This window comes from Oenanthe melanoleuca, chromosome 2 (genome assembly GCF_029582105.1).
Source record: "Oenanthe melanoleuca isolate GR-GAL-2019-014 chromosome 2, OMel1.0, whole genome shotgun sequence".
Classification (NCBI taxonomy): domain Eukaryota; kingdom Metazoa; phylum Chordata; class Aves; order Passeriformes; family Muscicapidae; genus Oenanthe; species Oenanthe melanoleuca.
Window position 1 is genome coordinate 80,304,609 of NC_079335.1, and position 15,100 is coordinate 80,319,708.

The 15,100-nt window shown below is 44.0% G+C and overlaps 1 protein-coding gene across 2 annotated transcripts in view; it reads left to right on the top strand.

Annotated features, from left to right (window-relative positions):
- TNFRSF11A (TNF receptor superfamily member 11a) overlaps positions 1-11,425 on the top strand; it is a 28,926-nt gene extending 17,501 nt beyond the window's left edge. The window contains exons 9-11 of one of the 2 annotated variants that reach the window (XM_056484801.1): positions 1,589-1,641; positions 3,302-4,154; positions 8,265-11,425. In XM_056484801.1, the coding sequence (XP_056340776.1) occupies positions 1,589-1,641; positions 3,302-4,154; positions 8,265-8,644 (1,286 nt within the window). In that variant the 3' untranslated portion in view covers positions 8,645-11,425. The remainder of the gene's footprint in view (positions 1-1,588; positions 1,642-3,301; positions 4,155-8,264) is intronic. The other variant, XM_056484802.1, reaches the window with a different exon arrangement.
- Positions 11,426-15,100: the final 3,675 nt, after the last annotated feature.

Sequence of the window (15,100 nt, forward strand, 5' to 3'; positions counted from 1 at the left end):
TGGAGTGACCATCCTCAAGGCAGACATGACTGTGGTTGGAGGGAGGAGGGCTGGTGCTGGGGGCTTTCACAGCAGCCTGGCTGCTCTGCAGCACCTGCCACAGCTGACTCCTTGGCCAAAGGGACAGATAGAAGTCCTGTCTTCTTCACCTTACTTTCCCTCTCTCCCAAAAACCTGCATCTGGACAGGTTAAATATGGATTTCAAGACAAAGGCCTGATGTGTGTTTAAGAATATGATGGAGACAATATTTTTAGCTGAAAGCTGAAGTTCTGATGAGATATTGAAGAAATAGTAGAAGGAAATAGAATGAATAGTTAAAGCAGAAAAATAGAAAAATTCTAGCCAAAGGCATACTGGATAACAGCGAGATACTGACTTTATTATTAATAGGATGGAAATACCTTCACATTCCTCCACTTTCTGTTAAGCCCGGGGTCTCTTTAGTGAAAAGCATACCTCTATTGTTCTGTTAATTTTTAATTTTTTTCTATCATTTCCTTTCCCAAGTCCAAGAAATTTATGACAAGTTTTGGGAGCAGTGGAAAGGAAGACAGAACTCACGTCTTGTAAAGTATATTTCAGCCTGTGTTTTAGAAATAGGCTGCCTCTGCCACACTAAACATGGGTTGTGCTAAATCTGGAATTTTTGGGATGGACTGGAGGAAATGGTGACTCTGCTCACAAACCAAATACTTGCAGTGCAGAGCAGGTTAGGGGGGAATACAATTTCTCTGACTTTTTGATTGCCCTGCTGCTCTGCAATGACAGTCCCTCCTTGCCTTCACATGGGGAATACTGCTCACCCAAGCCTGGGAGAATTGCAGGCTCGGGAAGAAGTCCTTCCTGCTTGGTGTGGGTACTGGTGGTAAATCAACATCAGAGCAACAGAGTCATTGCTGGGAACTGGCAGTGGCTGCACAGCTGATCTATCTTCAGCCATGCAAAACCGTCGTAAACTTCAAATGTACAAGGGATGGAGCCCTGCAAAGTCTCCTGAGTTTATAAACACAAACTGAGAATTACTCACTGTGTCAGTTGTTGCCCTAAAGCATGTTGTACTGAAAGCTTTTCCTCGGGAGATACTCCAAAGAAACTGGAATTAATTTCCCCATTATGTATACCCTGATTAAGTAGACTATGCTATATTTGAGCCTGCCATCCTGTGGTTTCAGTGGCTTACCCTCTTCTCTCCAGGCTTCTCACTCCTGTCTGGGAAGGGCCTTTGGGCCATCCATGTGACTTCTCTTGAAATAGACTATTTCTGCTGTGAGCAGGTCTTGTTGGGCCAGTCATAGCTTGGTGTGACATATGACCAGGAAAGAAACCCCATTTGATGTGGAACACAGTTTAACCGTGGTCTATTTTGGGAGCTTGGAAACATTTGTTCCACAGAAATATATCCCTGTTCCAGTTACAATGAATCCTCAGCTAGGCCGATGCTGGGACACTTGAACAGGCAGTAAAAACAGGCTTGCTGGTTTTATTTAATATGATATTGCGGGTTGTGAATGACTGTGGGTGTTTAGGTCTGTGGTTAACTTAAGTGCCTGCTATATGTTACAGCTGCTCTTTTGTTTTCCCTACAGCAGATCTACAGAATTGGGCTAATGAAGTGTGCAGCCAAATAAAAGGAACAAAGGTAAAGTCAAATATGGTAGCATTTTCTCTTTTTTTCTGTGTTTTCCTCATGGCATTCCTGATACACCTTCTGAAGCAGACTCCATGGTAATCTTTGGCTGGAAAACAATTTCTGAGTTCCTCAAAAATTCTCGCAGCTTTGGCTTTTTCAGTTTTCAGTTTTTTTTTTTGGTTTTCTGTAAATGTGAGACATGTGAATTCACCATTCACAAATAGATTCTGAACCTGCTCTCTGGTTTCAGCCAGTTTTAACAGAGATAAAGGTCTTGTGATTATTTAATAGTTATGACGAGAAAGTTAATCATGAACCCACTGGTTGCTGAACAGCTAAGGCTGCCTAGGAACACCTAAGAGAGCCTTTCTAAATCCTAAGTGCAGGAAAAGCTTCAGCTGAGTTGCCCCTTGTTACATACCAGAGTGCTCACAGGGAGGAAATGTGGATTTGGGTCATGCAAAAAATGCCAGGCATGCAAGGCATTAAACACAGAGCCATCAGCTAAAGAAACTGCTTTGACTCCTTAATTCTAGGGAGGAAGAAATCCTGCTTGTGCATTCCAATATGAAATAAATAAGAGCTTTTGCTCTGGAATAACACCAGCCCATGCTTTAAACAGATGGTGGCACTGGTTCAAGCTCATGTGCACAGCCTGCTCAACACCATGGATATGGACTGAGGTGTCCCAGGTGTCCTACCACCCCTTCTAGGAGCTGTGATGAGCTTAGCTGTTGAAAGACTCAAATTTCATTGCTTAAAAGAAAAACCAAACACACAAAAAAGCCCCACCTTTCTGAGCAGGCAGTTCCTCTTTTGTCTCATAAGTCTTCATGCAACCTCCTGTCTTGGCAGCTGCTCAGATCCTCTGGGACAGAGGAGTGAATCAACAGCAATTAGTGGCTGGCAGCACTTACACTCTCTTTTCTATCCTGGAAGATCTGAACAGATGCTAGAAATTAAAGGTATCAGTTCCTAAAGACCCATCTTTAAAGCACAACTTGTACAAACTGAAGAAAACCCCTGAAGTATTTCCCAACCCTTTTTTGGAGCTGCTACCAAAAATGTAGCTTTACTTTGTCAAGTACTGTGACAACAGGATGTCATGGGCTTTTGCATTTGTTGTCCTAACCTTTCAGGCTAATACAACCTTGATTGTGTTTTCTTCTAGCTTGTCTCAGAACTTCTGAATCAACACAGGTTCTTACTTAATATAAGTCATTGCTTATATTAAAAATTCAGCCCTCAGTAAGGCCTTCACAGATCAATAACCCTTCAGACACATGAGTGTTTCCAAAACCTAATAACCATTTAGGTGGGTCTTACTAATGGTCCATAAGGAACAGCAGAATACAGCAACTCTTTTAGTTTATTAACTCTTCTTAAGTGCCCTTGAAAAAAACTAGGACTAATTGAGTCACAAGATTAAATGTTATTGCTTCCCAGACCACCAGATTTCATTCTGAACACCTGCTGAGCCCAGCATCACCAGTCACAGTTTCACAGCAGAGTAGAATTGCACATCAAGATTCAAGTATAGCAGCACTGCTCAACCTCAGCAGCTCCACACAGAGGAAGGACCATGATCTTACCTTTTGCTTCTTTGTCTAAAAAATAACTTCATGTTGATCTATGTGTTAAATCCGTTTTTACTTTTAATTTCTTTCAGGAACCCCCCAGAGATGCATTTGTTAGTGTGAACATCACAAATGCTGCTGTCCCCCAGACTGCTGAAGACAGAAGTCTCCTGGTCCCCTCGGGCTCTCCTGTCCCTGGAAACTCATGCTGCACCTCTGGTCACACTCCTTGCAGGAATGAGAGCCCCAGCACAGAGCACTGCAAGGCAGGAGAGTTTTCTGTGGTGACCGAGACTGACGATTACCAATTCCCACCAGTTCCCACGGAAGATGAATACATGGATAAGGATCTCAATAACACTGATTATTTATCGTTACTAAGTCAGACTGCCAGTAAAACCGTGTCATCATTTTCAGAACCAATGGAGGCAGGGGAGAATGACAGCTTGAACCAGTACTTTTCAGGTATTGGGAGCACAGAGGATGTATCAGTTTCTCAAGGCTTTCACCCTCCCTCCAACACAGACAGGGCACACATTGCCACGGAACAACTTCTACAGAAATCTTGCCAACATGCCCACAGTTGCCTGAAGGAAACATGCAACAAAGACACAGATCATTTTGCAACAAACTGTGACTCAGAGAAGATCTGTGTGAGGTGTGGCATTTTGTACAAAGAATCTCCCCGAAAGTGTAGCAAACCCTATTGTGCTGCAGCTGACAGCACCTCCACCTCCCCAGAAACTGGTTCCTGTGCCCAGTGCACCTGTGGTTTGAATTTTCTCTCTGCTGGTCAGAGCACTCTAGCAAATGATCTTGGTGTGGAAGATTCACCTTCAGATAGTACCAACATGAAGTACCAGAACACAAACAGAAGCACTTCAGGGACCCACGGAAGCACTTCAGGGACAAGCAGCAGCACTTCAGACCTCCCTCCAGCATCTGGTAAGCCCATTAGGCTTCACCCATACACAGTTGTATAGGATTGTTCCCTTTGCTAGCTCAGTAGTATTCAGAGGATCTGACTTAGGAGGAGAAAATTATGCTTTTTCACTTAATTGCCCTGAAGGTAGTCTGAAAAAAATACTGAAATTTTAAGGCCATTTGTTTTCTATTGAATTCTGCAAGAAGAATGAGCCCAGCAAGGTACCATTGTCCCACCCTGATCTAACCAGCAATGCAGAGCCCACCTTCTGGCTGTCACTGCAGAGGCTAGGCAGTTCTGCTAGCAGGTGTGTGTATTGGAGAAAATTAGAAAGAACACAATATAGGAACCTAGAGGCTGAGCTAAGGAAGGATGCATAATGCTCAGACAGATACTTTTCATTCATCAGTGTGTACACATATTTTTGACATTAGATTTAAGTCCAGTTACATTTATACAGTGGTCAGTGAAACTCCAGCTGAAGCTGTAAGATGATTGTGTGACTGGGTCTAAGAGATTATCAGCAATTTTCTGCTTATAGCTCTTTCTCTCTGTTTTTATTTTCTGGGACATAAGCATTCACATAAAATAGTTTCACACAGACACTGTTTCTCCATACACATATAATTTGTCCCCTAAACATCTCTGAAACACAGATTAGTGTACTAATTGTCTACCAATTTATTGAGTAAATATATGAAAATTGTCAAATGAAAACGGGAAAAAAATCACTGAAGCAAAACCAGCAGAAGGGAAGTTAAGCACCTTCTCTGGATGAAACCTTCCTTCCTCAGACTTTTTTTCAGCATAAAAGTCTGCAATCTGCCTGTCATATGTTATTGGTCATTTTAGATTATAATCTCATAAAGCTGGGTGCTCTATTTTTATTTATATCAGTGCACTGCCAAGTGTAATGAGACCTTAGGGTTGAGCAGGACATCCAAGTATTACTGTAATACCCACAGCAGTTGTAAGCTGTTGCCCTTCTTTGAAACCAGTCGTGCCTTAAAATTTCTTACGGAGGCATTCTTGTCAGGCTGCCAAAGCCCCAAAACAACACACTTGAAGGCCCTTCCTCTCTCAGCATGCATTCCATATGGAAATCTAAAAGTGTGTAGCATTCGTCTTCTGAAGAGCAGAAACTTTCTGCTGTTTCAGTTTCACTGTCTGGTCTATACAAAATGCAGCAGGAGTAAAGAGAGCACAGATTATCTTTTTTTGTTATTGTTGGACTCTTGAGGTACAACTGAAAGTTAAGTTATATTTGGTACTGCTTTTCTTTCTAAATATGACAAAGAGAGAGAAAATATTGAGGAACGGTGGAGCAAACAGGAGAGCTTGGATATAAGTGCTGTGCTAGCGAGTGCCATCTTAGAACTGCAGCACCATTCTTTATATGGGATTTTAATTGTGTCTGTGCCTTTGGGTATGTACATGCTATAGTGCCATCTGGTGAATCCTGAGCACAGATACCGTGTTTCTAATTCGCCAGTTTTTACGCATGACTGCACGAAGATACTGACAGAGCTGTGGGCAGTATCAGAGCGTGGGTTAGCTGATCTGTGGGTAACCTGGTTTGCTGGCTGAGTAATTTTCCTGCCCACAGAATGGCCATGCCCCCCTGGCAGTGCCTGGTTGCATGAGGACCGGGACAGGGTTTAGCCATAGGTTCCTGACTGAAGCAGCCCACCAGCCACGCCAGGGCTGCACGTGTGGGTGCATCAGCATCTGTCATTTTACTAGGCCTTGTGAAATGCCCAGATGGAAGAAATGTGTGTGTAAAATAACTTTCTGTAGAGCTTCTCAAAGCAACTGATGCCACCAGGCTTTGCATACAGTTTTGCTAAAACAGAATGGTACAAAAGAGGGTGGATGGAAAATGGGAAGAAAAAAGCCATTGGAAATTCCATGAAGTTTTGGTCTTGGTTCACTAACACTCAAAATGACAACAGAACTGGTAAACTCTGTCCCTCCTGTGAAACAATCCTAGAGAACCAAAGTGGACCTCTGGACAGATGCCCCTTCCAGGGGTCACCACTGGAGGTGGATTTCAAGCAGTTCTTCAAAGCCTGGAGGCAGTCAGAACATGAAGGGTCAGTTCAAGCCCACCTTGAGTCCTGTGCAGGGCTACAGTGCAACACATCAGTGCAGGAAAACTTAGCTGTGTCATAATTGGGACTGGTTTTGCAAAAGCCTTTCACTTCCAGATCCCAAGCCAGCCTGGTTTGGCAGAGACAAACAGTTCTCACCACCTAGAGGCCATTAAATGTCTCAGAGAAAATTATTTGCCTGTGTTCTTCCAGTTCCTGGTGAACAATTACCACAAAAGTTAATCTGTCTTTGTTATTAATATCAGATAGTCTAAAGAGATGAAAAAGGCTGAAACACTGCAGAGAACAATGCCTTCACTCTGAATGTATCCCTTATACTTTTTAGGTTGGAAGCACTTTTCCTTGGCCCAGCGTAGGAAGCTCTTGTGTCCGTTTTCTGTGCTTTTAGGCCTTAAATATCCTTTTGTTTCAGCGTGGTGTCTTCAGAAAGCACAGAAGGTTTTCCAGCCACATTCAGCTAAACATTATAAATGTGTTAAACTGCCTTTTTTTCCCCTCTGCTCTCTCACATATATTTCTAGATTTTTGATCTCATGCTGAGCACTGGTAACTTTATTCACAGAACCTTTTGCAAGGCAGTCTGTTTAGAGACAAACAGTTATTTTTGTACTGCCATTATGTCCAAGAGTTTTGTTCATGGCAAACAGCCAAACTGAATCAAACACAGGGGAAAAAACCAGCTGGGAATAGCTCCTGCAGAGAAAACCCTTATGGACATCTCATGTTAATCAACAGCACTTGGAAAGAAAGCAAAGAGCTAGCAATGCAGTGGTTTAGGTGAAATAAATAAGGTTGCTTAAGGGGGGCCTATTAGAGAGATGCTCGAGTGCTGCCCAGACTCAGCTCTGAGCCGGCACAGATCCTGACTCCACACAGCTGGAGACCAGTGCCCAGTGCTGGTGTGCAAACATCACCCGTGGCCACTGGAAAAACAGCATTTCTCTGGGCTGGGCCATGTTTGTCTGCAAGGGAAATGGGAATGTCTCAAGTGTTGAGGAATGTAATGAAGAAAGGCAGAAAATATCTAAAAAGAGTCGGATCAGTCTGCAAGTAATGATGAAGTGAAGCACAGCAGGAAGAACATTTCTTAGTAAGGGCTTTCACAGGCTTGAAAAATTTTGTTTACTTGGTTTCTTCAGTTTGTTTCATTTTCAGACTTTATCAAGCTTGTTAGTTTGATGTTCGGAAGTTATTTTCTTCCTTCTCTGAGAAAAGTTTATTAATTCCCAGAGCCCAGTCCTGCTGTCACTTAGGTCAGCCTAGTCCTTGAATAGCAGAAAGATTGCATTTATACTGAAAAATCTCTAACCTCAGGCAGACTGACTGAAACCATAACTCTGTTAAGTTGCTATAATATAGACTCTGTCTCTTCAATGGCGTCAGTCTATATCCAGCTAAATCCATGCAGGGGCTAGGTGAGAGCCAGAGTGTATTTGCATGGAGGATCTGGACTATATAACATAATTGTATAAGCTCTGTGTTGTTTGGACACTGTGTCACTGTGTGATCTGATGTTAAGTCTTTCAGTATTTATTCAGTAAGCCTGCTATCTAAAATGGTAGGATTGATTGGGGGTCTATTGCCTCTTTGGTAAACAGTGTGATTTCTGGGACTCTGAGAAAAAATAAATCTCATAATCAGAAATAATTAGCATTTCCTCACAAACTGCAGGCAGAGGCAGATTTGACATAGCTTTGTGCATCAGGCAGCACAGGGAAAAAGAGATTGTCACCCTCTCTCTGGCTTCCCAGATCACTGCTCAGAGGAAAAATGTTTCCAGCTCTTCCAGACAGGCTGCTTGCATATGACAGACTTTGTCCTGAGAAGACAAAAGTGGAAATAATGAAAAGGTCCAGTGGAAGGCATTGATTATAAGAGCATCCTCGTGTCACGGGGAAAAAATAATGGAACAAGAACAAAGCCACCACAGCAGATTAGGTTCAACTGCACTAAGTGTCCACCTTGTGAGCGGAAAATATTAATCATGTGTGTCTTCTTTTCTTCCCCCTCCTTCCTTAGGAAATGTGACTGGAAACAGTAACTCCACCTTTATTTCAAGTGGACAAGTAATGAATTTCAAGGGCGACATCATTGTTGTCTACCTTAGCCAGAACTCTCAGGAGGGGGCAGCGGCCTCGGGGCTGAGCGAGGAGAACGTGGGCAGCCCCGTGCAGGAGGAGAACCTGAGCCGCTGCGAGACTTTCGCCGGCAACGCCCAGCACTACAAGGAGAAGTGCGCGGAGCTGCAGGGCGCCCGCCCGGCCCCGGGCAGCGGCGGGCCGCGGTGGCCTGGCGGAGCCCTGGCCCGGGAGCGGGGCTCACCCTGCGGTGGACAAGCCTCCCAGCCCGTGCAGGAGGAAGGGAAGCTGGGACACTTCTCGGAGAAGGTCTTGAACTGAGGGGACACGGTGTCCTCACTGCGGGCCAGGGCGCCGGCACGCAGCCCCCGATGGGGTGTGGGGCTGCTGCCGTGCTGCCAAAATCCTGGGTGTCACGACAGACTGGGAGACTGTTGCTGCGCCCGTGTCTCCCGGGAAATTTTACAGCTGGAAGGACCCTCATGGTGCACATGTCGGTGTTGGTGCTGTGGGTGGAGGGGTGGAGGGGGCCGATGGGGACAGGCGCACGCGTGAAGCCAGGCACGCTGCCCCTGTTGCAGAAGCAGCAGCAGGGCTTTCTCCTCTCCCCCACTGGGAGATGGGATCCCTGCCTGCCCCCCATTCCCTGCCACCTCTCCCTGGCAAGTGGCAAAAGGGAGTTGAGATCCATCGACGTGGGGACTCTGTGAGGAGGAGAGTGCTGCTGGCCAGGAGTGCAGGATGCTCCTGGAGAGGGCACGGTGTGGCCAAGGACTGGACTCATGGGGGACCCTGAGCTCTGCCTCAGGGTTTCTTTTTTGCAACTAAGCTGTACCCATTTTGCTGGGTCTTGGAGGTAGAAGGGAGCCATGGTGCTGCTGCAACCTTTGCCTCCCTGTGGTGATGTGGCAGGTGGCACATCATCCCTTCCCATCTTCCCCCAAGGAAGCAGACACTCTAGTCCCAAGTCAGCACCAGAGCCAAGGTTCTGGGCTGCCCCTTATTGACTTGTGGGTATAAATAGGTGTGTGTAATGCTGCCACAAGCAAATGATAACATGCAAAATACAGCTGATATGCCTCAAAAGCATACCAGATTAATCTTGAGCAAAGAGCATTTATAGTGACCCTGATTCACCTCTGCCTTATTGCAGCTCTCCAGAGAAATTCAAAGCTCTGGAGATGAAAGTGATGTGTGGCTGGTACACTGCTGCAGGAGCAACATCACTACAGTTTAAGACAAAGAGCTGCTAGCAGGTGAGAAAGAGTCTGTGACAACCAGCTGTGGTTATTTCCTGAGTTACAAGAGAGGGAGGGATTATTTTGGAGATTACATCTCCAAAGATAGAGAATTTGGTCAGGTTCAAACACTCATTTTTTTATCTGCCTGAATAATTTTGTCATTTCCTTTGCTATTTTCATTAATAGGCAGAGATTTACTTAGGTAGCATGAAGTTATCTCCAGAACTTGGTCTGTGTGAGCTGAAGTCAGAGTGTAGCCACTCTCACACTGAGATCTGATGAGCAATGGGACCAAAGGTTTGGCATTAAAGAATAATAATAGTTGTATTTAGAAAGGAATCTTGGCTATTCAGGTGGCTTTGGTTCATGTCCAATATCCTGCAGCATTCTCCAGCAGGCACTGTGGAGAAAAAGATTAAGGGAACAGAGTCTCAACGAACTCCCAAGAGATAAAGACAACATTTTTAATGATTTACTGACAAGGGATAATTTTCTGACATTCTTCTGCAGGTGTAAGTTTTGCAGGAATCTATCTGCAGCTGGAGCCTTCAGGAGGGCAAGTGCTCTGTTTCCTGTGAGACAGCAAAGGGATCTCTTACCTAGCATAGTTTTGGCTTCCTTGGTGGAAAAGGTCTCTAGTTGGGTGAGCTTCTCCCCAGGAAGGTTTTAAAGCTGAGGGATTCATTGCATAGCTGCTGTTTGCAGTAGTACTGCTCTGTGGGGAAAGGGCACCTATAAAGCTGACAAGGTGATCACTCTGTCACGATGAGGTTCTGCATTAAATAAAAGGATAGGCATAGCCATCTTCACTCTCACAAGAATAATTCTGCATTGTTTATCTATCTGGGATGTAAAGTTCAGTAAAACTGTGCAAGACTCTCTCTCTTGAGTGACTGGCATAAAGGGCAAATGAACAATCAGTATCACTTCCACCTCTGTGTGGCCTTTGAAAAACTAGATCACGCTAGCCTAGACTCAGACAGGCAGGTAGAGTGTCCCATTCAGTGACGGCCCAAGCTACCTCTGCCTCTCTGAAGGTGTGTAACTGAGGCTCTCTTGTCTGTGGTATTCTTTTGTCTTTCCTGCTGGATCTTTTAAAACCTCTTTCTAGTCACTTCTGGAATAGTTCTGTATCCCCTAGGCCCCTAGGACAAGGAAGCAGAACCACCATCACCTTCAGGCAAGGTGGTATAGATATTTTCCCACTTCATCTTAATTTTTTCAGTTGCTTTTTTCTGGAAAGCATTCTCCAAGACATCAGTCCTGCTGGAAAGTATACAACCAGCCCCATTTACAGGGCAGGCAGGACTGAATTCTTGCACTCATCTCTGGGTAAATTACCCAGGTCTGTGTACTTCTCTTTCTGCAGTTTTTTTATTCCCTTGTTTTGTAACTGCCAACAGAGAGCAGGCTCAAAATCCTGGTTTGAAGGGAGACAGTGGGAATTTATTATGTGTCCTCAATGAGAACACATTTTTTGCTTGTTGAAATTCAGGTTCCTACTGAGCAAGGATTGAAACTAGGATCGTCAGCAAGCATGAAGAAATGAGTCCCATATGGGAAACATGATGCACCAACAGACCCAGTTCTTTTTCTTCCTCCAGAGTCTGTTCCAAAGTGAAAAAACAGTATCACAGCTATTAGCATGCTGCATGTTCCCTGGGTCTCTGCCTGACTCCTTAGACAAGGATCCCAAAGGGACTTCTCTATCCTCATGATTTCACTTGTCATCAGTTTGGACCTGGGAGTGGTTTTTAGCATCTGTTTGTACAACAGGGATCTGTGCATTGGGCACTAATTTGGAGGCTTCTGGCTGCTATTGTAATACACATAATTAATGATAATAAAAATCTGAAATATCTATTTGAGAAGAGGTGAAGGTTTTATTTTAATAAATAGGGAAAATAAAATGCATTATTATATGCCTCTGCCATTAAAGGAAAAAGAAAAAAGAGCAAAATGTGAGTATAATTACATTCCTAGTTAGACTTTTGTAACATTTTTTGTATGTTGAATTGTTTTAACAAGAAGTGCTACCTTCCACAGTGTGTTCTGCAGTGCATATTCTGCACCTGCACTGAGCCAGATAGGAATTCTCATAGACCTGGTGTGGTAAGCTTTACTGCTGAGAACTAGGCACTGATTCCAACTCATTCCTGAAGTTTCCTCCTGTGCAGCATGCATTTTTACAAGTCTTTTAGTTTGAGGAGTCATATGAATTATCCTTGGTGAATGTATTAGGTGTTCTTGAAAGTCAGCCACTTTCAGACCTGGCAGGACAGGAGTAATTCTGCATATAGCCATGGGAAAACAAGGACATTGGAGCAGCCCTTCTTATCCCGATGGAATATGGCATTGAAGATCAATATAGACAGTAGTGGATGTTAATGTGTACTTTGCTACATGATCACACAGAGACTGGAAGTTACTCTGTAAGGCTTACAGCGAACCTGGGAGTAGCACCACTAAAATGTCATTGCTACTTGTCCATTCAGGTTTCCTCCTTTTTATCATATTGATGGTATCTGAGCAATTACACCCCTGTGTCTATCATAAAACAGAACTCTGCTGAAAGATGTCTCTGTGCTTAATACACAGACTGACATTTATATGTGTTTAATAGAGCTCTCATTTTATCAGATACCTTCATGCACATTAGGCAGCAGCACCCCTGTAAAAATAATCTACCATGACTGGAGAATTCACTTCTGCAGCATCTTGGCAGACCCCAGCATATACCCCTGTTTCCATTGCTCCCACTTTGGTAGTGTGGTTTCTTGGTTTTTCCTTCTGCCAGGCATCCAAGTTGGTTGTGGCCTCCAAGATGATTGTGTTGTCTCTGCAGCGTTGCTCCAGTCTTCAGGCCCTCCAGCTGACTTGTCACATTGTTAAACATCTCTTGTGTTGTAAAATGTGAGCATTCATAAGCATGAACTTTGTGAAAAAATGCTTTATTCCAATTCTCTCTGGCTTTTGAATGAGGCAATGACCGCATAACATTAAGGAGCGCTGTTGCGGTAGGTGAGGAGGCCAGAGCGTCCAGTCGGACGTGTTTTAACACTGCTTTTTTATTTCTTCTTCTTCTGGCTAGTTGGCTTATGGTTTCTTTGTTTTGGCTGGGGTCTACCACAGCTCTTCTGGTTCATTTCTTTGCCTGCCTCACCACTTGGTCGGTCCCTGGGCGTTGCAGCAGCTTTTATTTGCATCAAAGTTGACAGGTCTGTTCCATCATGTTACTATTGGTGGTCTCACATTTCTAGAGAATATATGCAGATGGTCGTACATGAAATTACTCCTATTCTAGCTTCACAGGAAACTGTTGGAAAAGTTTCCAAGGAGAGCAAAGGAGCTCAGGAGTGTATGGAACTACCTGTACAAGTGGAATATGTACAAGTCAATGGGACTTGTCAGAATGCATCCAAAGCTGCTGGGAGGGTTTGTCAACATCACTGCAGAGGCACACTGCAACATCTTTGACAGGTCGTGGAATTTGGGGGAAGTCCCAGCTGCCTGGAAAAGGGCAAGTATTACGTCCTCTACAAAAACAGGAAAAAAAAAAAGAGGTTTGGGAAACTACAAATGAGTCAACCTCACTTGAGTACCTTGAAAAATTATGGAGTGGGTTCTCCTGGAAGCTATTTCTGGGCATGAAGAAGACAAAGGCAATTGGGAGAAGCCAACACATACCTCAGCTAACTCAGCCTTCTCCCACTGTCAGCAGTTTGTTACTTGCTTCATCATTGGTTCCACAGAGACTTGGAAGCGTGACCTTCTTCATGGAGGTCTAGGCAAAGAAGGCATAAAGGAAAATCTTCAGGTCTCCCTCTGTCATTTGTAATTAATTGGCAAACCCCACTCAACCTACCTTTTCCTTGTCCTGCTTACTAACACACAATACAGGATGTCAGTACTTTATTGCTATTCTTGACATCTTTTACCAGCTCAGGCTACAGCTGGGCTTTAACCTTTCCCTCTGCACTTTTGCATGCCTGAGTGATATTTCTATATTCTGCTTTGGAAGCCTCTTCCTTTTTCCATCACTCTCATGTTCCTTTTTTTTGTATCTGAGTTCTTTCAGTATCTCACTGTTTAACCAGGCTGGTTTCTTGCTCTGCCTGCTTAGGTGGATGGACTGCTCTTGTGCATGGAGAATGCTGTCTGAATGTCTCCCAGTGCTCCTGAACACCTTTGGCTTTCAAGGCAGACATCTGGGATACCTCCTGACAGCTCCCTGAGCAAGATGAACTCTGCTCTTATGACAGTCTGGGCTTTACTATGCTACTCACCTTCTTCACACTCCTTAGAATAATCTTATCAGTGCAGCCAAGGCTTCCACCAGCAGTCTTCAATTGTTCGAGAAAATTTTATCTGTTTCTACATCAGGTCTTCCATAGCAGACATCTACCACAAGCACTGCCTCAATGGTGACTCCTCTGATTTTGACACAAAGACACCCAGCTGATCTGTCCTCTTGCTCATGTCCTCAAATCACATCTTTTACATCTTTTACAATCCCTCCTCCTCTTCCTTCTTTTCTGTTTTCCCTCAAAAGCTTGGAAGCTGTTGATTTTTTTCTAATAGAGCTATTTCCTTAGCTGGTTTCTAAAGTTATAGAAAAACTTAACAGTTTCCCACTGTTGTGCTTTTGTCTGGTTATAGGTCAATAAACTTTATCTCATGCCTGGGAATGGGCCTTCAAATTTCTCACCTATAAGGGGAGGGTGAGAGGCAAGGGCCAGAGCTGGTGTGAGGAGCAGAGGCTGAAAGATGTGTTCCCTCATCCCATGCCCCTGTAGAGGTGTGGGGAGAAGACAGCAAATTGCTGCTGCTGGAAATGACAGCATGGCCAGCAGCATCCTGGTGGCTTTGTCATTCCTGGTGTCCAGTATCAGGTGTTATCCAATGAGACCTCAGTCTCCTCTGTCCTGCAGGGGAAGAAGCAGCTGGCAGCTCATCCAGGGTTTCCATCAGATGAAATCAGGCCTGTGTATGTGTGTCTCTCTCAAAAAAAAAAACAGTGAATACAAAATGAACTGAAATTTTCCAGAGCAGCAGGAGGACAAATCATTTCAAATGCAGAGACCACTGCATCAATAGGCTGTTCCTACTGATCATCACTGGATTATAATGGAAGGCTATTTATACAAAGTCTCAATTATTTGAAGCACCTCAAATGAGTATCTAGAAGGTGTTTTTTAGCATGCAGGCCTGCCATTACAGTTCTCAATTACATATCCTTAGGAAGCAGCTTACTTTCTTTATTCTCTCTGGTTTTGTTCAGTTCTAACATTCATTTATCTCCCTTTTAGTGTTGTAGGCACCACTCAAGCACAAAAGTTCTTGCTCCCTGCGAGAAATACAAAACAATTTCGCCAGGGACATTTGCCTTTTGCATCATTTCAATTCTTTGTTAAAGTTTTTGCAAGCTTAGCTGGTCAGAAATGAGCTAGACAACAGATGGTAGAGCTCATGCTATAAAAAATTATAATTTAGCAGGGGTTTTCACTTAAAAATGCAGCTGCCCACAGTGCATGGC